The 22,445-nt window shown below is 41.9% G+C and overlaps 1 protein-coding gene across 1 annotated transcript in view; it reads left to right on the plus strand.

The window, feature by feature from the left end:
- Positions 1-1,868: 1,868 nt before the first annotated feature.
- PDE6C (phosphodiesterase 6C) overlaps positions 1,869-22,445 on the plus strand; it is a 41,473-nt gene continuing 20,896 nt past the window's right edge. The window contains exon 1 of the mRNA XM_035137827.2: positions 1,869-2,348. Within this exon, the coding sequence (XP_034993718.2) occupies positions 1,869-2,348 (480 nt within the window). The remainder of the gene's footprint in view (positions 2,349-22,445) is intronic.

Consider the following 22,445-nt stretch of genomic DNA (forward strand, 5'->3'; position numbering starts at 1 on the left):
ACTGGACCTAACGGTCAGGGGTCCCTTTACCTTTGTTCACCATTAAGTTGTTACAGTAAGTGCCACACTTTTAACATTAAAAAATGGTGCTTGTACTGTGTACCCTTGATGCCAGAGGAATTTGGGCACCAGGGCTTAGGAATTTGCCCCTCCCACCAGCTTAAGTTTGATAAGTAAATAGAGTTTATCTAATAAGCTTTTATTAATATAAGAAAGGATCAAATGTACAAAGACAATTCTTTTCCTCTGTGGAAAATAAATTGTGGGGATATCATAAACCTCCAGACTAAAAAAATGTACTGAAATAAATTTAGATTTCTATATTACTTTCATGGGGTGGGATTCACCTAACAAACCCTCTCATCTGATGCCCTGTGCTAGGTAACTGCTTGCACAACAGGGCTCCCCAATCTTCTCTCCCCCTCCTGAAATTGGCTGGGGGGTGGGTAGGGGAAGCCCCAGAACAGCACATGGGGTGAGGGGAAAGGGGGATTGTTCTGTCTGGCAAGTTGATGTGCTTGTGCAGACTGAATGCTCAACATAGTGCAGCAATGAATTCCACCCACTATTTTATGTGATAAAATTATCATCGGGGTTAGCACACAAAAGTTATTGTTATGATTACGACTATAATGTATGTGAAGCAGTTTATTAAGAGTTCCTTTTATGATTTCTTTATTCAGTTCTTGTCTAATAATACAATGCATTTTAACAAAAAGAAGACCCTTTTTAAAGCATCATAAATATTTACTAATAATACTTAGGCAAGGATTAAGGTCGGAAATTATCTCATGATTGTTTGAACCAATGGGAAGTTTTTTCTTTAAAAGATGTTGGCCGTTAAAAAAGAGAGAGAGAGAATTAGAGTTTGTTATTTCTTTTACAGAATTATCTATTGAAATCTATATTGTGATTTAAAACTTTTGGCTCACTTCTTCCTTTACCGAAACAAGCCCACTCCTTTGCATGTCTTGTCTGAAGGAAAATTTATTGAGTTCAATGCCTTGTATTCCTAAGTTACACTCAGAGTAGAGCCACTGAAATCAACGGATCTAAATTAGTCATGGCCATTAATTTAAGGATTGCAGCCTAAAGCATTTTACCTAGCTGTCTTGGACATTAAGGTTCACTGAGTTAAATCATCCCACCTTTGTGTAAATACTTTAATGTTTGTTCCATTCTATACATTTGTACTACTGCAGTTATTGTTTCCAGAACTACCCAGTTTCCTAGCAAGAGAAAACATTCCCATACACTGAGTGGCTTCCTGGTGTGTTTCGTGTATCCAAGGTACAAGTATCATTTATACTGAAGAGTGTCTGTGCATGTGCACAGGAGTGCACGTGCGGGCATGTGAAGTACTTATTTGCATACCTGTGGGGAGGGAGAGAGGCTTAAGTATTTCCCACATTGTACGCCAGAGGAAATTTCTAATCCATTAAAGAAATAAAGAGCATAAAATGCAAGCAAGAATATATGGGCACCCACTTACATGCACATATTTTTTTTTTACACCGTTGCCCAATCTAGGAACAGTTGGTTTAGTTTATCACTCTAAAATGTCTCCCTTTGGATTTATGAGCTAAGAGTGCTCAAGGGTTTAGTGTCCTGACATCTCTTTAATTAGCAGTCTCCTGGATCCTTCACTAAGAAGACACTAAGCCAGCGGACTGCTGTCAAATCTTAAGGATTTCAGAAGGTTGGAAAGCCACAGAGCAAGCCTACAGGTCTACGCCTATGCCTATATTCTACACAGAATGTGCAATCTACCATTTTCCCCTTAGAAGCAAAGTTAGACTTTTGGCTGTGATTGCTGCTGCTTTGATGGCGATGGAGGTGTGAAGCAGCAAAAAAGCTACCGAGCAAAAATGGGCGAGATAAGTAAAGATGATGTTGAGAAATATCTGGAGAACAACCCACAGTTTGCCAAGGAGTATTATGACAAAAAACTGCGTGCGGAAGTAGTGGGAAGCGTCTTCAAAGTCAGCCCTGGGGATGTGAAGGATGGAATCTCCTTCAAGGAAATGACAAAGCTGGAGGAATGTCAGGTGCTTTTTGAGCTGATGATGGAAATCCAGGAAGAAGCCAGCTCTGTGGAAAAGATAGTGCACAAAATCCTGCAGAGGTTGGCACAGTTGCTGGCAGCTGACCGGTGTAGTATGTTTATTCAACGTTCCCGCAATGGTATTCCAGAAGTGGCTAGCAGGCTCATGGATGTCACTCCTACTTCCAAATATGAGAGCAATCTGGTGTCTCCTGAGAAAGAAATCGTTTTTACTCTGGACACTGGGATAGTTGGGTGGGTTGCTCATACCAAGAAGCTATTTAACATACCAGATGTAAAAAAGGTAAGTGAGAAAGCTTTTCTGGGTTTGGTGTAGGGTAACCTCTCTCCCCTCCTTTAAGTGAAAGGCTAGTCAACACTGTGCCCTCCAGACACTGTTAGACTACAACTCCCATCTTCCCTGACACTCTGGCTGAGGTTGTGGTCCAAAACATATGGATGATACCACATTGGCCACCCCAGTTTATAGTTTATGGGGCAGATGGAATGAAGGAATTACAGGACCCTTCCTTCAAGAGCCAAACCCATATCTTAGACCTATTGTTGGAAATGTGGAGTGGGAAAGCATTCAGTCAATTAGAAAATTTCCAGATCCTGTATTTACCCTGTGTGTTAAGAAAGTAAATGCAGACTTGGGAATTGAACATCCAAACAGTGGCATTCACATAGATAGCGAGGGAGAGATTCGAAGCTGAAAAGTATAGAGTTTTCAATCTCTCAGGAATAACCACCTTAAAATACCTTAAAAGGGAGAAACGCAGGGCTGTCTGTCTGATCCTCTGCAGAGTTAGACTTAGGTGTGCCTAACTCTGTTTTGGATTGGTCTGTTTAGTGGGTCACAAGTTGTGTAAGCTTACAGTAGCCACCTCCACAAGTGCTTTAATCTGGAGCAGTCCCAAAGACTTCAGTAGAGACGGAAATAAATGTGATGCAGACCTGCCAGAGGCGGGGCTAGCATGAGGCTCTGCATCCAGTTTCAGGCATTGGGCGCCGTTGAGAGCAGCACTGTTGCATGCCCCTCAAGTGTCTCAATTTTCCAGGGACAGTCCTGGAATTACAGAAGCCATCCCATAGGAGAATAGGATGTCCCTATTTTCATTGGAGAAATGTTGGTGGGTATGCAGTTGGAAACAGACTGATTGCAACTCCAGAGCATCATTCGCTGCTGTGCCCTTATGCAGCTGCCATTTGTTTCAATGGACCTTGCACAAGAGAACTGTATGGATGGCTTGTAACCTGGATTAAATAATAGTAGGGAGAGGACATAACAGATAGGCCTGTGTTCTATTATAGAATCAGGCTGCTTTAGCTACAGGCTCATTATGGCCTGTTTTGAAACTACTTTCCACAACTAAAAATACCCCCAGATTTGAGGTAGGAAAGCTAATATACTTGTGAAATTTTAAATTATGCCATATAGCACCAGTCTCAGTATTTTGGTTCTGATTACTGGGCCCATTTTCTTTGCCAAGCAATATTGGACTTACTACATGTTGCCATCAGCAGAGGCCTGGGTGGATAATCTTTTTAAATTCATAAAGGAGATTACAGGAGAAAAGATCAACAGGACCAGAGAATATGTGCATCTCATCATTAGACTAAGCACTGTTATTCTAATATTAATGAGTGACTGTTGCCGCTTGAGATATGGTATGCTCTACGTTTCAGTACCAATGATATTTGGATATAATTAAGAAACAAACCAACCTAGGGGCATGGTCCAGTTATATATCTCCTATTGAAATTAATGGAGCTGAACAGTTGTTATTATTATTATTAATATTATTATCTTTGACTAGATTGTGCTCAAGTTTCTTCATAAAGCAGGAAGGGGATTAGGTGTGTTTTTCAGTGTCATTTACATTTACTAATGCAACATTCAGTTTTTCCTTTTTCTTTAGAATATTCTTACAGTAACTGGAAGTTCGTAAAAGAGCAAAAAAGAAGGTTTTGCTTGTCACTGACATTTTAAAATAAAATGATAGCTGTAATGTATATACCGGTAGAGATTTTCATGTATTAATTAATTGTATTCATTCACAGTGGTTCTCAAACATGTAAAGCCAAATATTAACCCCACTATCCATTACTTTAGGATTTCTATTTGACTTCCATGTCAAATAGGGAACTCACTTTGACCCTCTGAGTGTAGTCTTGCATTCACTAGTACTTTATCCTTACAATTTTGCTAGCTGTTTCCCCCCTCAGTGCTAGAAAAAGAGGTGCCGGAACTCATCATGAACACCTCCCTCCTTCTCTTAAAATAGCAATGGCGCCCACCTGAGAGGTGCTGGAACTGAGTTCCGGCGAGTTCCGGCTGAAAAAAAGCCCTGAGATTCAGGGGACTGGTTAAATGAAAGAGTCACAAAGGGCAGCCTTGGCAAGACGTGGGGCCAAATACTCAAATGGAAACCGATATGGTGAACCTTCTCTGGAGGGGGGCGGGGAGATTCTCCTCAAACACCTCACTCAGAAATCCCATTGAAGTCCCTGGGAAGTTACCTAACAGAGTATGGGGCTTTAATCAGTAACATAGCCATTGCTGTGGTTAATTATATTAGGAGTCCTCAGTGCTTCTACTTGAAATCCTTTAAACATCATTAAAACTCTATCGCATTACCATCTTTGGAAGTCTTTGAGGTTCCAGGTAGGGGGTTATGAACTCCACCCAATCCCAAACAGATAAAATGGATGCAAATTCTAAAACTGCTGCCTTTAAAAGTTTCCTGACTAGCTGCCAGGGGTGCAAACTTGAATAAAATATTGCAGGGACCCAGGTAAACCCTGCCCTGAATAATTGATCACACACACACACCATTTGAATGGGAATGCCCATCAACTGTGGGGGAACGCAGCCCCCTCAAATATTTTATAGTTGGCTCCTATGCTAGCTGCCAAGTCACAATGAACTGAATCATACTTCTGAGCAGATATGTTGAAGATTGTACTGCAAATGGTCTTGATTCACTTATGTGCAGCAACATACACCTGGGTTTTCCTGGACATACCCGGCTGCAAAATGGCGTCCAGGCGGATTTCAATAAAAGGTTTTTTGGGGGGGTGGGGGGAGGTGTTCCAATAAAAAGCTCAACATCTTTGACCACCCGGGGGGGGGACTCAACAGCTTTGCCCGATTTTCACTTTTGGGAATATGGCAACTGAGGACAGTATTGCCACTGCAGTAAATTCTATATGTCAACTGATCAATTTCAGTACTTTTGCCCAACTCATTTCATTCTTCTTTCAAATGAGAAGCTTGCAACTAGTGGTCTCTGAGCCAGGAGCAATTCCCTGAGGGACCACTTTGGTTTGCCACTCATCGGCTCCCACAGAGGTGGGAGGTTGCCAGGGCAACTGACATCGTCAGAAGGCCAGCTGAAAGGTCTGGATCTGTCGCCCACAACCTATTCCTCTTATTTATCTAGCAAAACTAATAGCAAACCAGAGGTGTGAACTGGTACCAGGATAAGAGTAAAAGTTCATTTATGAGGCATTCCTAGGCCTATGTTTCAAAATATTGGTTGCCACACTTGTGATCATTTTCTTCTCTGTCAGAGTTAGGCTAATTTTTCCTTGAATGATTTCTCCTGTGGAAAAGGAGAACAAAAATGCAGTGGGAAAATATTCCTGAAATGTGCTGTACTTTTCAAGATAGTCATTTTACAACTTACAACTATTTTATCAGTTTGAATTTGGTTGTCGTTTAAGCCCCTATTTTTACAAAGAGACTTGTGGCTCCTTTAAGACTAGCCTTCCCTAATTTGGTGCACGCCATGCTTTCGACTACATTTCCCATCATCCCCAGCCAGGAGTGGGCTGGGAGTTGTAGTCCAAAACATAATGAGAGCATGCGGTTGAGGAAGACTGATAAAGGCTAACACAGATATTGAGGCCTAAACTTTAATTAAAGGAATTTTAAGTTAATATTTGGGGCAAGAGTTTTAGGGTGTTTGTGCATGGAAGATAGACTAATGGAACTTTCCAGAATATGGGCTGCTCAGAAAAAAAAAATAAGCAAGGAAACAGACAATGCCTTGCCATTTCTCGCTATACACACAGAGTGCATGCCATTCCTATTGCGATTGTTACATGAAATGTGAAACAGCAAAGATACAACATTTATTATAGCGTAAACATTTTTAAGGCCACAGTCCACTTCAATATGGTTGCCTTCCTCTATGCCATTTTTCTGGCCTTGAAAACAAGCAAATGAAAAGTACAGCTATTTAAATAATTTCATATGCCTTCCATATTTCTGCAGGGCAGCTATAGAATACTAATAAACATTTCAAACGTTAAAACTAAGATATTAAGGAACCCGATTCAAGCATCTTTAAAGAGCTGAACAAATAAGAAATATAGCTGCAGCAAGATTAAATCCATTCTGAGAACATTTTAAAGGACCCGAGAAAATATAAAGGTAGATAAAGACACCAAAGCAGGCAAACCTCCCTGAGGTAAATGTGAAGGGACAGCAGCATGATTGAAAAGGTCCTTTGCCCAACTGCCACCCATGTTACCTTAGAAGGCAGGGCACTGGAAGAAGCTGACATGATGTCAGGATTAAGCCACAGGAATTTCAAGTGAGACACAGCATTACTTAGAGACAGGTAAATGCAAGGAAACCCATAAAATAGAAAAATGTTTATGTAAAACATTGCTTAACTGTGTTTTATGGTATTTACAGGTGTGGAGAGCTCTTGTTCAGTGTCATAGCCAATCAGTTAGCCATCCCCTTTTCCCAGATATTTCATTCCATTCCCAAGCTCCCGTTTTCATAATAGTCTGTGGCAGCTGAGCATGCTTAGTCTCCATTGGACCGCTCCCCCCCCCTGCTTTTAGGTGGTTATATAATTATCTTTCTATTTCTGAAAACCTTGGGATTCCCCAGAGCCTCCTGGTACCTCTATATTGTGCATGGATAGTGATGTTTTGACTTCCTGGGGATAAACAATTAAGAGAATGAATTTGTTTTTAAGATTTGCTGTTGCCAGTTTTATCCTTTCACTTCATGTAAATCCAGTACTGTAATATACTTTTGATATGAGTCTCAAACCATTCTGGCTTTGTTTAATAGCACAGAATTTCTAACCTTTTCTACTTTCTATCTGAAACTAATGACTATTAGGCAGTGTTTCCTGGCACCGAAAACTGCACATCCTGTGTTTGCGCCTGTCATGCAGCTTTTAAGAGGCATGGGCTGCTTCCAGACAGGCGGCTCCTTGGGCTGATAAATCATTGCCCTTACTTTGTAAGCTGCAAGTGATTATGTTATAGGGGATATTACACTTTCCCCTGCATGACCCTGCTATGTTCCATCCACACAAGTTAGCTTGAATAGCAAACTCTGGATAGGTTAGGCAAAGGTCCTATTTACCTGAGTGACCACTTGGAACATTTTGAGTGACCCAAAAGCACACACACAATTCTTTCATTAACTAAGCGGTTATTCATTTAAGAGTGGTCTCCCATTACTACTCATAGGTTTTTTCTTCAAACAATTTAATGTTTCTGGTGGATCAAAAAGGTTGATTGGAAATGTTCAGTGTGGGGCACTGCTGAAATGCTGGTGGCTGGAAAGGATTTTTTAGTGAGTTTTATGGGGCTGAATGCTTGGTCCTCCTTCTAATTCTTGGAATAGCCACACTAGTTTCCTGGTGAGGTGGCCTGGGTAATGGGCCATTAAGGAAACAAAGGAAGGGGTTTGAGTTGAAAGTTTGGATTGAGGTAAGCTAGAAGCTGTAAAATAAACTGTGGGTTGGGAAGCAGGCGGAGAAAGCCATCATTGATTTCTACGAGGCTGCAGTTACGAGGGAAGCAAGACCCTTTGGGGCATGTTAATGCTGTGACATCCTCCATTCTAGACACAGGTTGTATATATGTGCTTTTTTCTGGGGGGATGCAAGGCTATGCATACCCTTAAACATTTTGTGAATCTTTGTACTTTTGTCCATTTACTGTATTTATTTCCCCCGATTTGAACTATAAAATGGTGATTTTCTTGAGTCAAAATGAGAGTACCCCTAAACATTTTTTAAAGAAAAAAGCACTGTATATGTGTAAATAAACCATATATCATAAAGACACCACAGTCTCTGTTGTAGCTCATCCTGAAGGAAATCTCGCACTGCTCGGAGATTGCAATGCAACAATACACTTTCATTTAAGCAGTATTTTGCTAATATTTTAATATTAGTAAATAATATTTAAATAAAATATTTAAATATATAGGAAGAAAAGCATTTTAGCACTAATTAAAAGATGGATTTAAAATAAAAAAAGAGCAGGGCTATGGAATTGTGACCACTGCAAAGATTAATGCGAATAGGTTTACTTGCCTGATATGTCAAGACCACTTTCTATCTTAAACTAATAATGACTAATGACCTCTTCAAAAAGACAGAAGGGTAGCACTAAAGGCATGTACCTATATCTGTAGAGATTGTGCTAATCTACTCAAAAATGTTGGACTTTCTCTGGTAAGAAAAAATATGGAAGAAACACTGGGGAAACATAGGCTTACAAACGGCTGATAGCAGTGTGTGGACCTCCAGGAAAATGCAAGTGAACAAGGCGTGGAGATTCTATACCAAACACCTAGTATGGAAGCTTGATAGACCCATGTCAAGATAAAGGCAGGAACTCTTAATGGAAAACAAAATATCAATAGAAGTTGCCAAGTGGGTTTAAATATCCATTTTTTTAAACTGAAGACACTCCTTTCTTGGTGTTCATTTATCCCGAGATTATCTCCCTAAAACTTGGAAAGTTACCAGTAAACGTGAGGAAGCACCTTGCCCTGACTAATGGTTCAGAGGGTTAAAGGGGAGGGGAAGATCTAGACCTTCATCAATTAGCTTAGAAACAGCATCTGTTCCCTTCCCCCAACAGGGATTAGTAAGAGAGAGAGCGCTGTTGATCACAGGAGCTAATAGTGTTTAATCCTGGATTTAATAGTATCAGTCAAGAAGAAAGCAACCATGCCCACTGGCCTAACAAATGGTTAGTCAAATGGGACAAATGAGTTGTTCAATTAGTTGCATTTCATTTCTCCTGGAATAGTCCTTGGCTGCAGGTAATGTTATCCTAGTACCTTCACACCAGGACTATTGAAAGAATACAGGTTGTTTAGTACCATTTAAATGCAAGTTTCTTCTAGTTGGTGATAGCATGCAAATATCCAGACATTATATTAATCTGCAAACAGCTACTCAAGTAAAGGGACAACAGTGGAAGGGCTTTTGTGGTATGCTTTCTCAAAATATGTAGTTTTTGTAATTTCTAGTTAGAAATAAGGAAAAGAAGAAAGGAAAAGAAGCATGAATTTGTCCATGAATGTGGATACCTTCAATGCCTAGTAGAGATGGAAGGATCTGTCAATTTTGGTTCTCTCCATTTTTCATTTTTCCCATCTTAAATTCAGGTCTCCACATTTCTGCAGCAATCCTCTTGAAAATACATCAATTGTAGTGCAAATTTCTCCTCATAAACACTTTTCCCTTTTCAGTCTTGACTAATATACACATTTTTGCAAGCAATTCCTCCTAATATAGTGCATTTTTGAATGCTATTTTCACTAACGTATTCATTTTTATGCACACTTTCCCCTAATATATGTGTAAACATTCTTTGGTTGGAGAACTGCAGAGGAAATTCTGGATAAGTGTGAATTTTGAAAGACGCCTGTGGTTTGGTTCTCATATTGTTTCAGAAAGTGCAAATTTGATAGATTTGCCTTTAACTGCAAACTGAATCAAATTTCTCCCCCATCCCTAATGCCCAGTTGTTGTTTTTTTTTTTAAAATATATATATATGCTGGCATCTGGCTCATTCTAAATCTGCCCCAACATATCCTGTCCTCCTTTCAGGTTTCAACCTCAGTAGGAAGTCATGAGAAGGTATTATGCATGCATATATTTAAACAAATTAATATAATAAATGTTAAAGAGCCTTTTCTCTCTGTCTCCTTCTGGAGATGCTAATCCAGACCTATACTTCAGTTAAGGAGAAATAAAGTAAGGAAGTTGTATATATACATACCAGGAATGCTTCTCAGTATTAATACATATTCTCTTATGCAATTAACAATATGTGGGTTAGTATTTTTCATCTTTAGTCTTTTAATGCATACTTTTTAAAATTAGTATACTCTGAATTTTGTTAGAATCTGTTGCTTGATAATGGCCTGGTTTGTTTGATAATGGTAAGCCAGCTGCAAAACATAAGTCTCCCTGCCTGGCTTGGAGAGAGAAGTCGCTAGGGTTATAGTGGGTAATGCTGTAAGTGGAAAGGCTAGCAGTTGTTCTGTAAGTGGTTCTGGGAAGGTAAAAGTGGGCAGAGCACCATACTGAGAAGAACAAGCCATAAAAATGAGGCCCAGGCAGCATGGCTGATACCTCTGCTTGTAGGTTCAAGCTTGTTGCGCTTAGGAGAGTAATAAAGGACTCTCTTGTGAGGTGAATGCTGGGAACTCTCTCCATCTAGAGTCTAGACTCAGGTTGTAAATATGTGTATATAAACCATATTTCATAAAGACACCACAGCCTCCGCTGTGCCTAATTGTCCAAAAGGAAATACAGCCCTATTTAAGCCCTGGGAACTCCCTGGAATTTTGTCACTGCTTGGCAGAGATTGGGGGTGGCGTGTAACAATATATATACTGTATTTCACCACATACTGGTTGCCACTGCATAATAGTCCCTCCCCCTATTTTTTGACCCCGAAAATGGTCCCAGAGCATTCCCCGCATAATAGTTGCAGGGGTAAGCTGCAGCCCGTGCCGCAGGATACCCCAGTCAAGAAGGGGAAGCAGCAGGTGAGTAACCACCTCCGCTGCCTGCCTGTGGCCCCTTCCTCCGTCCAGTAATTCACTGCATAATGGCCACACACCCCTTTTTGGAAAGGTAAAATCGGCACGAAAATGCGACCATTACGCAGTGAAATATGGTAAATCCAGTGAAATTAGTATAGTAATAGCTGAAAGACCACCTGCCTCAGAACAAACCTGTAAGATAAGTTAGGTTACCTGGGGAAATTCTACTCATGGCACCATGCTCTTCAGAGTATTGCACGGTGATGACCTAAATACAGATTTTATGCTGCTGCCCCTGTCATACTTTGGAAGGCCCTTCCCTCTTCCATGTGAGAAGCAGCAACCATTAATTGCCTCAGACATCTTGTAAAGACTTATATTTGTGCCCAGGCTTTCCCTGACCCATAAGATTCGACCCTGTTTTATGTGCTGCAACCCCTGGAATGTGTGTTTTATAGGGTTGCCATATTCCCCTAAAAATCCGGACAAAGTTGTTGAGGTTTTTTTTTGGGAACATCTCCCCACCAAAAATAAGTTTGGGGGCTTTTTTGGATCCCCCCAAAAATACCTCCCTTGCCATACGTCCGGGTTTCCCCAGACATTTTGCCAATTTCGCGAAAATCCGCCCAGACACCACAATGCTGCTCGATTCCTGGACATGTCCGGGAAAATCCGGACCTACGGCAGCCCTATGTTTTATTTGCTATTTTATACTGCTGTTTAACTGATTTCAGGTTGTATTTTTTCTTTTAATGATACATACATTTTAAATATTGCAAACCACTTAGAGATTAAAAAAAATTAAGTGGTATATAAATTCTTTTAGATACCTAAGTCAATGATGTGGCTTAGAGATCGGCACTTCCATTCCAACTTTTGGTAGCTGGGAGGAGAAAGGGCTGTCGCTTCCCTATTTATCACAGTAATACAGTGGAGGTCTATCTGATGCAGAAGGGTGAAACTTAAGCTGATCTTCGGCACCTAGAAGGCTAAGATTAAGAGAACCGTGTTGGGAAGGGAGTTTCCAAGGAACAAGGTCAGGGTTGGTAAGCTTAGTGAAGGAGGAGGGATTTATGCCTGCTCCAATATTAGAGCAACTGCTTCATCTTGAAAACCAAAGAGCAGATGTGGTGTCAGCCCTTGCATATGACAGCTGTTGGATCCCACCCTGCCTCCTTCCCCCATGATGAGCACCACCAGTCAGGTCTCCTCTGATGATGCTACCACTAATCCTCCACTGGCCGGATTTTACTACATAAGACACTGTGGGACATTGCATTTTGGGAAATTTTAAATGGTAGCCACTCAACAACGACTAGTGCCAAACAGCTGATTGGCTCCCATTGGAAGTGTGCCAGCATGACTGCCTAGGTCTGCTGCCCTGCTGCTGCCATGAGGCCCCAATGGAGTGCTTAAGAGTGGCACTATGCCAGGGAGGCCATTGGTAGCCATCACTATACTGCAGGCCTGCTCAACCCTGGTGCTGGTCTTGCCTGGGATCTACATCATGGAGGGGTGTTTCGAGGACTTAGGGAAACTGTGAAGCTCCTTTGTTGCTTTGCTATTGGATGTTGCATGTTTTGTAACCTTCTTGCATTTATAGTACTGAAATGTGATTTATAGTACTGAAATGTGTGTGTGTGTGTGTGTATGTTTTTATATTTGCTATTGTATTGCCAGTTACTGATTTAGGGCAGCGCAACCAGTTCCGCCACACTGGGCTCCGAGCCTAGGGGTTGCTGCAGAGCGCTGCAACTATGAAGTAGTGAATTGAGCAGAACAGAAGGCGAGACATGGTGGGTCCTTTGCACAGGGTGCTGCTGAAAATATGGAAGACCAAGGTCCCCCCCTCGTTTTGCTACATTATTATGAAAATGTTTTTGCAGTGTTTGTTTGAAATGTGTTCCTGTTTTCTTCATTGTAAGGTGCTTTGAGCATGATTTGTTTTTGTGGGAAAGTGGCATACAGATCAAGTGAATGAACGAATGAATGAATGAATGAAAATAATGTAGTGGTAGGATCCCATGATCTGCAAACCTGCTGTGACATCAAGGAGATGATCCAAATCTCTGATGTTGGACCAATAATCATAAAACTGATTTATCTGTACACTATTTCTCAAATTCCTGATAGCTGCGACGAGGAGTGGCTCTGTGTGCATATGTGCTCTGGGTTTAAACTAAATCACACCATTTGCATTCGGCCAAAATGATTTACTTTTAGAGTAAAAAATACCCACTACAGCATGGGTGTCAAACTCAAGGCCCGGGGGCCAAATCCGGCCCGCCAGACCTCGTCATGTGGCCCACCTTGCTGCTGAAGCGCCGCGCTGACAAAGCGCCGACAAACAGCTGGGGCCTGGGGTGGTAGAAAGGCGGCGGGAGCAGCGCTGCGTGGAGCGCCCCGAGCCACAGCAGGAGAAGGAAGAGGCAGCTTGCCGGGTCAGCGCCCAGCAGCGCCGCACGGAGAGTCCCGAGCCTCTGCGACGCAGCAGTGCTCTGTAGCACTTTGAATCCTCCTCCTGCCACGGCTCGGCGCCTGGAAATGGCTGCTGCTGCTGCTGCTGAAGCACAGACAAAGCACCCAGCAGCGCCGCGTGGAGGAGGAGGAGGATTCAAAGTGCTACAGAGCACTGCTGCGTCCCAGAGGCTCGGCACTCTCCATACGGTGCTGCTGGGCACCGACCCGACAAGCCGCCTCCTCCTCCTCTTGCCTCACCTCCTCCTCCTCCTGCCGCGGCTCAGCCTCATGAACGTGAGCTCAGCAGCGGCTCAGCCTCATGAACATGCAACTCTGAGGCTTTACGCACGTCTGCTAAAACGGACACCCGCTGCCTCACGCTGCACGGGAAATGCTTTTTGCCCCTGGGTCCCTTCGCGCTCTTTTCTGGCGCTGAATCAAGGCGGTGACACCCCCCTTCCCTTTCTTTCTTTCTCTCTCTCGTTCTTATTCTTTCTTTCCCTCTCCTTCCTTCCTTCTTTATCTCTGTCTTCTCTCCGTCTTTCTTTTTCTTTCCTTCTTTATTCCCTTCCTTCTTTCCTACTCTTCTTTCTCTCCCCTCTTTCCTTCCTCTCTCCCTCCTGCTCCCTCTTTTCTTTCTTCCTTCCTTCCTTTCTTCCTTCCTTCCTTCCTTCCGTCCTTCCCATCTTTCTTCCTCTCCCTCATTCTTATTCTTTCTTTCTACTTCCTTCCTTCTTTCTCCCTTTCCGTCTTCTCTCCCTCTTTCCTTTTCTTTCCTTCTCTTCCCCCTCTTTCCTTCCTCTCTCCCTCCTGCTCCCTCTTTTCTTTCTTCCTTCCTTCCTTCCTTCCTTCCGTCCTTCCCATCTTTCTTCCTCTCCCTCATTCTTATTCTTTCTTTCCCTCTCTACTTCCTTCCTTCTTTCTCCCTTTCCGTCTTTTCTCCCTCTTTCTTTTTCTTTCCTTCTTTATTCCCTTCCTTATTCCCTACTCTTCTTTCTCTCCCCTCTTTCCTTCCTTCCTTCCTCTCTCCCTCCCACTCCCTCTTTTCTTCCTTCCTTCCTTCCTTCCTTCCTTCCTTCCTTCCTTCCTTCCTCCCTCCCTCCCTCCCTCCCTCCCTCCCTCCCCTCCCTCTCCTCAGAAACATAGGATGCTGCTTTATACTTCTGGCCCTTAAACCCTGGAACCAGGAGAGCAGCTCCAGTGAGTCAACCTCAGCCAGACCCTTTGGTGAAGGGTGGTGGCTCACTGGCAGAACATCTGTCCTGCATGCAGAAGGACCCCAGCATCTCCAGGTACCAGTAGCTCTGCAAAGCTCCTGCATGAAACCCTAGCGAGCCTCCACCACCCAGTGCAGTTACCAAAAATCATTTTTCAATAAATTGTACAATAATTGTACATTTGAATATTTACTTGCCATTATTCTGACTATGTTTCTGCTTTCAGCGCTAGTTATTACTTACATTATTACAAAAAACAGTAGTAATTGAATGCAGTGACAATAATTTATGATAATAAAGAGTGGACACATAGTCCTACAGATACAACCGGCCCTTTGAGGGTGACCAAACTGCTGATGCGGCCCCCGATGAATTTGAGTTTGACACCCCTGCACTACAGTATCTCTGGCAATCCTTGTCCCTATGTTTCTGCATCAGTCACTGATCTGGGTGTGCTTCCTGATTGAAAGGAGACAAGCACAGAACAGTAACATGCAGAGATGCAAAGCCAAGCCTCAGGGCAAGTCATTTTGTTCAGTCTGCTGTGGGACTGATTGAATGAAGTGGTCACAGAAGTTGTGAAGGCAATTGGAATTCTCTGGTGGAGTCTGATCTAAAGGGGGCTAGGCTGCAACCATCATCAACACCACCAAGAAATAACATATATATAAAAATTTAGAGCAGTCAAAGAACTTTGCATTCAGTATCGGGATGAAAAGAGACATTCCAAGTGTGGTGGAAGTACCAGTATGTACGGTAGTTTGAGCAGTTTCTGCCCTGAAAACAAATGCCTCAGAATGCAATAATTGAGTAGTTTGTGTAAGGCCACCTAGTGATTAAATGGCATAAGTGAGACTGGAACTCTCTGGATCAGTCATGTTTACATAGTTGTGTGGCAATATGCCCTCCTTCCCCTGAATAAAGACTCATGACACAGGGATTAAGATTTAATTGGGTGGTTAAGGCCACAACTTTATTAATTATGCATGTAGAGCGGAATTGGCTTAGGCGTTGGAACCTAACAGGCTATATCCGATTCCAACCCGTGTGTTGAAGTCTGTGAGAAGTTAACCACCAGAAAGGAGCCCCGCAACGTAGATCTACTAGAACTCCTCCTGTGGCCACCGAAGGGGCGTGCCATACGGCCCAGTCAACTCCAGGCTCAGGACCAAGCCTCGCCCCCGGAATCCTTTAACGGAATTACTTCTCCAGATTTGGGCAGCTGATGATGTAACCTGCCCCTCCTCCATCTAACTGTTATGCATACCTAACCGCCTAACCACCTAACCTAAGTTGTGACGACATGCTACAAGGTAGGCGAAAAACCCATCATGGCTACCCCAGTATGGGAAAAATCCTACCAAGCCCCCTGGCCAACCAGGGCGACCAACTGACGTCCATAGCAGCGTCCCCTTACCTCTTTTTTAGGGGTGGGCGGGCGGGTGAATTGTTCGCTCCGGTGAACAGGGGGAGAAAGAGGGAGATTTCCCGCCTGCGGGCCGCTTTAAAATACATTGGCCCCGCCCCGACCGACCTCATTGGCTGGTCAGGGGGGTGACGCAGGCGGGAACCTCCCATCGCGTAGGGGCTGAGCTCGCAGCCCCTACGCGATGGTACAGTCGGGCAGCCCACAACCCCACCTCCGACGCAGGCGCGGAAGTGGCTCTGTCAGCCATGTGATCTCCATCGTTGCTATTTGGGTCATGTGATTCTTTCATTATAATCATGTCCTTGCTTTATCACAAGTGTTGCATTTACTTCAACACTATTCAGCAGCTTCTTAGTGTCAAATCACATAACTTCTAAATTATATTACTGCAGTTCCTTGTACAGTATAGGAAAGGGTTTGTTTTTTTAATGTTTAATATTTAATATTTTATTATGTTTTTATATATGTTGGAAGCTGCTCAAAGTGGCTGGGGCAACTGAGTAACACGTGTGGGGTTTAAATAGTAAAATTATCATTATGGAATGGGACATCCCTATTTTCATTGGAGAAATGTTGGGGGGTATGTTATACATGGGGCTGCCTTTGAAGACTGTTCAGAAACAGCAGCTGTTACAGAAGTTAACAATCAGATTGCTTAGCGGGCAAGATGGCTTGAACATGTAACACAAACCTTGGCATGACTACCTGTACACTAGCTACCAGTTAATTTACTTGCTTAATTCAAAGTGTTGGTTTTTGACATATAAAGCCTGAATTTTGATTTTTTTACTCTCCTCTCCTGTTCCCACCCTATTCCTTTCCCCTTGTGTGTTTTGTTTTTGTTTAGATTGCCTGCCTGCCAGTAGGGATTGTTTTGATTGTATGTTCTTTTGAATATATTTTTGGATGAGCGCTTTAGGTGGGTTTTTTAATTGCTTTTTATATTTGGTTTACTTCTATTTTATTTTAATATTTCTTCTGATTTTGTATCTTGTAAGTTGCTTTAATATGCTTCAGTGTAAAAAGCAACAGAATTATTTAGAGTGGCTTGCAATGACAACCCAATAGCTGGTGCATTGTGAAGTTGGCATGGCTTTTGCATCCCCACAGATGCCACTCACTGAAATGCTTGTTTGCTTGTTCATTGATATACCGTGGTAAATATCCATTCAGGAGTTGTGTTCCAGACTGTTGTAATTTATTCAAAATATTCTACAGTTATTTTTTCCTGTTTACTTTTTACTCCAAATATTGACACTATATACATGGAATGAGCATACTTCCTGACACAAGCTTCCTAGCAAAAGTTGTGCAATGCCAAACCCATAAGTGAAACCAGAAGTACGTCAAAAAGGATATGGCTGTTTTTATCTTGGGGGTGGTAGCTTTTACTTTTGACTTTGTGCTAAGGCTGTTGTGATGCTTATGCTGGTTTTGCTAGTCTGTGTGGGGATTTCCTGCTTCTTCATAGCTCAGTTGGTTAGAGTGAGGTGCTGATAATGCCAAGGTTGCAGGTTTGATCCCTGTAAGGCACAGCTGCATATTCCTGCATTGCAGGGGGTTCAGCTAGAATAGCTCGATGATCCTCAGGGTCTCTTCCAATTCTATGATTCATGTTGCACCTAGAATCAGAGTACAATACATACCACCTTCAAAGTCATCTTGCCAAGCATAGGATGGTGGCTTTACTAAAGTAGGGAAGGCTATAGTTGTTGGTCAGAATTGCTAAAGAAAATATGCTGGAATTGCATGTCACGTGGCAGGGACATTGTTTACATGTTTCATTAATGTTGCATAAAGGTAATGCAAAAAACGTGCCCACTATGGGCAAAAGTCAGGTGACAAAGACTAGTCCACAATATGCACAGCTGCAGGATTCCATGGAATGTTTTGCTTTAGGAATGCTTCCAGACAATCTGCTTGTTGAGCATTTATCCTGATTTGTTTCCAGGGATATTAGATGACATTGGTTAATTAATGAGCCTTCACTCTGAGAGGCTAGACAACGTTGCCTCAAAGCAATCTTATTCCACACTTTCCCCATTGCTTTCCGTATACCAAAAAACACAGTCTTCGGGGGAAGTGTGTGTTTTGTGCAAAAGCCCCAAATCAATTTTAATTGTGGATCCTAATTTTTTCTGTAGGTGATTGAATGCCACCCGAGAACAGCAATTCTGGAAGCCTGCTAGCTGTTCATGCTTCAGCCAAGAAATAAACTATGTAAAATATACAGAGCATTAGCAAGGCATTTAGTGCTGACGCCTTGTCAAACCATTTGTGTTGGTGGTGCTCTTCCAAATATGTTGTATAGTATTGTAAGAAGCAAAGAGATATACCTCTCCTTCTGTGTTCCTGTATAGCCTGTTAGTTAATGATGAACAAAAAATGTTTTCTTAATGGACCAGACGACTTGTCTTTATCCAAAACACAATATAAATGATGCATGCATAATGTAACACTTAATTGCAGGATGGGAGCTGAAAAGAATAGTTCAGGTTGAGTTTGGCCAGAGAACAGGAAAATAGCATGGTTTTCTAGAGCTAAAAGACAGGAACAGTTTTGGGGAACTCTCCCGAGGTTTTGCCATTTTATTCTTGAGAACTCATGCTGGTTTGAACCAAGCAGCAGGTGCTGTATCCTTATTTGATTTTCATCTTCTCATCCTTGGTATCTGGAAATAAAAAACCACTTCAGAAATAAATGCATATCTTATGCTAACTTTTCACTGGAAGAATGATAGATAAGAGGGATCTTTGGCCACATAAGGGTTTTCTGTGCAAAACCCAGATCCCCTCTGGTTACATATGTCACACAAGCAGTAATTAGGTCTCCACAGATCTCTGCCAAAAGCCATCAGAATAAGCCATTTTGCTCTTACTGTCAGGTTTCACATAAGATATACATAAGATATATTGGAATTGCAGATGAGGCTACCAGCATTAAGTGTATCAAGCATACAGTGTAATCCTATACATGTCTACTCAGAAGCAAGTCAAACTGAGTTTAAAGGGACTGTTATCACCATCACCATCATCACTATTATTATTATTATTCAAACATGTTGACTTAAAAGGTATTTTATCACTAGAATAAAATGTTTTCTTATGGCAATTGTTTCATCAGCACAAGCATTTCGACTTGCCCCTCTCCTCTCCCTGTAAGCTGTTCTGGGGTTTTTCCTGACTCTCCTAGAGTCTATTGCAGGCGTTAGCAAATTCGGCCCTCCAGATATTTTGGGACTACAACTCCCATCATCCCTAGCTAACAGGACCAGTGGTCAGGGATTATGGGATTTGTACTCCCAAAACATCTGGAGGGACAAATTTGTCTATGCCTGCTCTATTGGGTGACCGGGGGGAGGGGGGAGAGAGGGGGGGAAGCCTCATTATACCTAGTGGGACTTGTTGGTTGAATCTGTCCTCATGAGTTCAAACAGAACTGATTCACTCTTCTGTGTCATGGTTATTTTATGTGTTATATCACAGAATTAATTTTTAACTTTTCCTATTTTTACTCTTATTTGTATTTTTCATTATTTGTACCTTTTTTCTTTGTGTGTGTGTTTTTGTTTTTTCATATTACAGTGGTGCCTCGCTAGACGAAATTAATTCGTTCCACGGGTCTTTTCTTATAGCGAAAAAATTCGTCTAGCGAATCCCATAGGAATGCACTGAATTTTTTTTCAACTTTTTTTTTGCCCATAGGAACGCATTAATTGAATTTCAATGCATTCGTATGGGAAACCGCAATTCGCTAGACGAATTTTTCGTAAAACGCATTCGTCTAGCGAGGCAAGCTCCACTCGAAAAATCCTTTCGTTAAGCGAAAATTTCGTTAAGCAGGGCATTCGTTAAGCGAGGCACCACTGTATGTTTAATAGTAGATGTTTGAGCTATGCTGTGATTGCCTAGAGTTTTGAGTTAGTATATATATGCATGTATGTACATATATATATATACATTTTATGTTATTATTATTTTACCAGCATATTGGTGTTAGTATGTTTGGAATTATAATTTTTGTATGCATGGATAGGTTTATGCCTAAGTCTGAGTCTTGGTTTATGTAAATTTATGTATAATGATTTTCCTATTTTCTTTTTTTCTTCTACTTTTATGGTTTTTTGGGTTTTTCTTTTTTGTCTTTTTTCGGTTCTTTCTTGACTTTCTTTAACATGTAATTTTAAAAATTATGAAATAAAGAATTTTAATCATATTTTTTTTAAACTTCCTTTGTTTGCTGATGAAGCAATTTATTATACAAGCAACGGCAAACTGTAAATAGGGTACACATAACTCCTACTAAACTCAGTGAAACTTACTTGTATGTAGGAATTCATCACTTATCACTTCTAGAAGCATCATACAAACTGCCTTTAAAATACTTGAACAAGTGAGCTTGCAACCTGAGACAGTTAATTGCTACACAATGAACTTTTGATCAGCTAGGATTTTAAAAGAGAAAATTGCATTATTGTGCAGCTGTCAATTACAGGGGCACAAAAGTGTTTCTTCTCAGAGAGTCTAGCTTGCTCATTGGAGAAGAAATATACAGAAGATGAGCTATCATAAATATGTAATGTCAAACATTTTAATTCTTGTTTTTTCTAACTTAGCAGTATTCTTTAGAGCACTGATGGCGAACCTTTTAGAGACCAAGTGCCCAAACTGCAACCCAAAAACCCACTTATTTATCACAAAGTGCCAACACGGCAGATTAACCTAAATACTGATGTTTTAGTTTAGAAAAAACAACTCATACATTAACATCTTTTGTTTTAAAAGAAAAACACAATAATAGAGCTTTCAGTGATACAAACAACTTTTTATTGAAAGGTAAAAGTTTGCATTATCCTAGTTTGTGAAATCATGAAAAAGGGAATTACTCCCAGACAACATGGCTGTTTTGTTAATTTCCCTTCAAGAAACATTTCTTTGGGAGATTTCAAAGCAGAAGCTGAATGGCCATCTGCCATGGATGCTGTAGTTGAGATCCCTGCATCGCAGAGGGGGTGGACTTAGATGACCCTCGGGTTCTCTTCCAACTCCTCACAATCCTATGAAAAAACAAAACAGTATATTTTGCCCTCCGCTGCATGTCCCCTAGCAAGGAGTATCTTGCATTAACCCATGGCGATGGGAGAGAGTTCAGCTTGAAAGTTTGCTTCCTAGCCTGACCAAGCAGGAGAAAAGGAAATCCTGGAGTGAAGACCAGAGACCCGCAGTGGTTCAGCGCTCCACTGCCATCGGTCACAGCCTGGAAGGGAGGCACCCCAGCACAGAGTTTGTAAAGGCAGCATGCGCACCGAGTAGAGCCACGCATGCGGCATTTTGCTCCCTCCCGCACAAGCGGGCTATAGAAGTGCAGCCCGGCGGGCTAGCCATTGAATCCTAGGATTGTGGGGAGTTGGAAAGGGCGATGGCGCACGTGCCCACAGAGAGGGCTCTGAGTGCCCCCTCTGGCACACGTGCCATAGGTTCGCCACCACTGCTTTAGAGTGTGTGTGTGTGCACAAGCAGATATGTGGTATATAAAGGATACTTGTGCTGAATTTGCTCACCCCCATACGCCCACAGTCATTCTTGACTTATTGCAAGTTCCAGGGCTGCTTAAGTCTGGTAGATTCTTCATGTGACCTGTGTGAGGTAGGAGATGAATTGTTTAATGGGTGCTGAAGTCACAGAAACTCTGATGGTTCCCTAATGCAGTGTTTCCAAACCTTGTGCCTCCAGATGTTTTGGGACTACAACTCCCGTCATCCCTAGCTGGCAAGACCAGTGGTCAGGAATGATGGGAATTGTAGTCCGAAAACAGCTGGAGGCACAAGGTTGGGAAACACTGCCCTAATGCATGGGAAAGCCGTAATAATGTTGTATACAGTTCCTAGGCATTTGGTGCTGTTTTCTAGATAATAGGCTAATCTCTCCTGCGCCTTCCTACCAAGTCATGTTGGCAAAGTTTCTCTCCTTGGGATGGAAGGATCTGTTAATTTCAGTACTCTCTGTTTCATCTTTTCCCTGTCTTACATTCAGTTCTCCACATTTTGCAGCAATTTCTGATCTTTTTTTTTAAGTCCTCGTGAAATTCCACCAGCATTTCAGTGCAAATTTCTCTTGATAAACACATTTTTATTGGCAGTTTGGACTAGTATGCACATTTTTGCAGGCAATTCCCCCTAATATAATGCATCTTTGTATGCTATTTTCATAAATGTCTTCATTTTTATGCACACATTTCGAAAGTATATGCATTTTTGTAAACGTTTGGGAGCTGGGGAACTCCATCACAACAGTTGAATGAATGCAAATTTGGAAGGATAGCTATGTTTTGGTTTGCATATTGTTTTGGAGAGTGCAAATTTGTCAGATTTGGCTTAAAACACTTATGGAATTGAATTTCTCCTCTGGCCCTATTCTCTCCTCCACCTAGTTTAGAAGGAGAAGGGAGCCAGACTTTCTTAC

The sequence above is a fragment of the Zootoca vivipara genome, chromosome 5 (genome assembly GCF_963506605.1).
Source record: "Zootoca vivipara chromosome 5, rZooViv1.1, whole genome shotgun sequence".
Classification (NCBI taxonomy): Eukaryota; Metazoa; Chordata; class Lepidosauria; order Squamata; family Lacertidae; genus Zootoca; species Zootoca vivipara.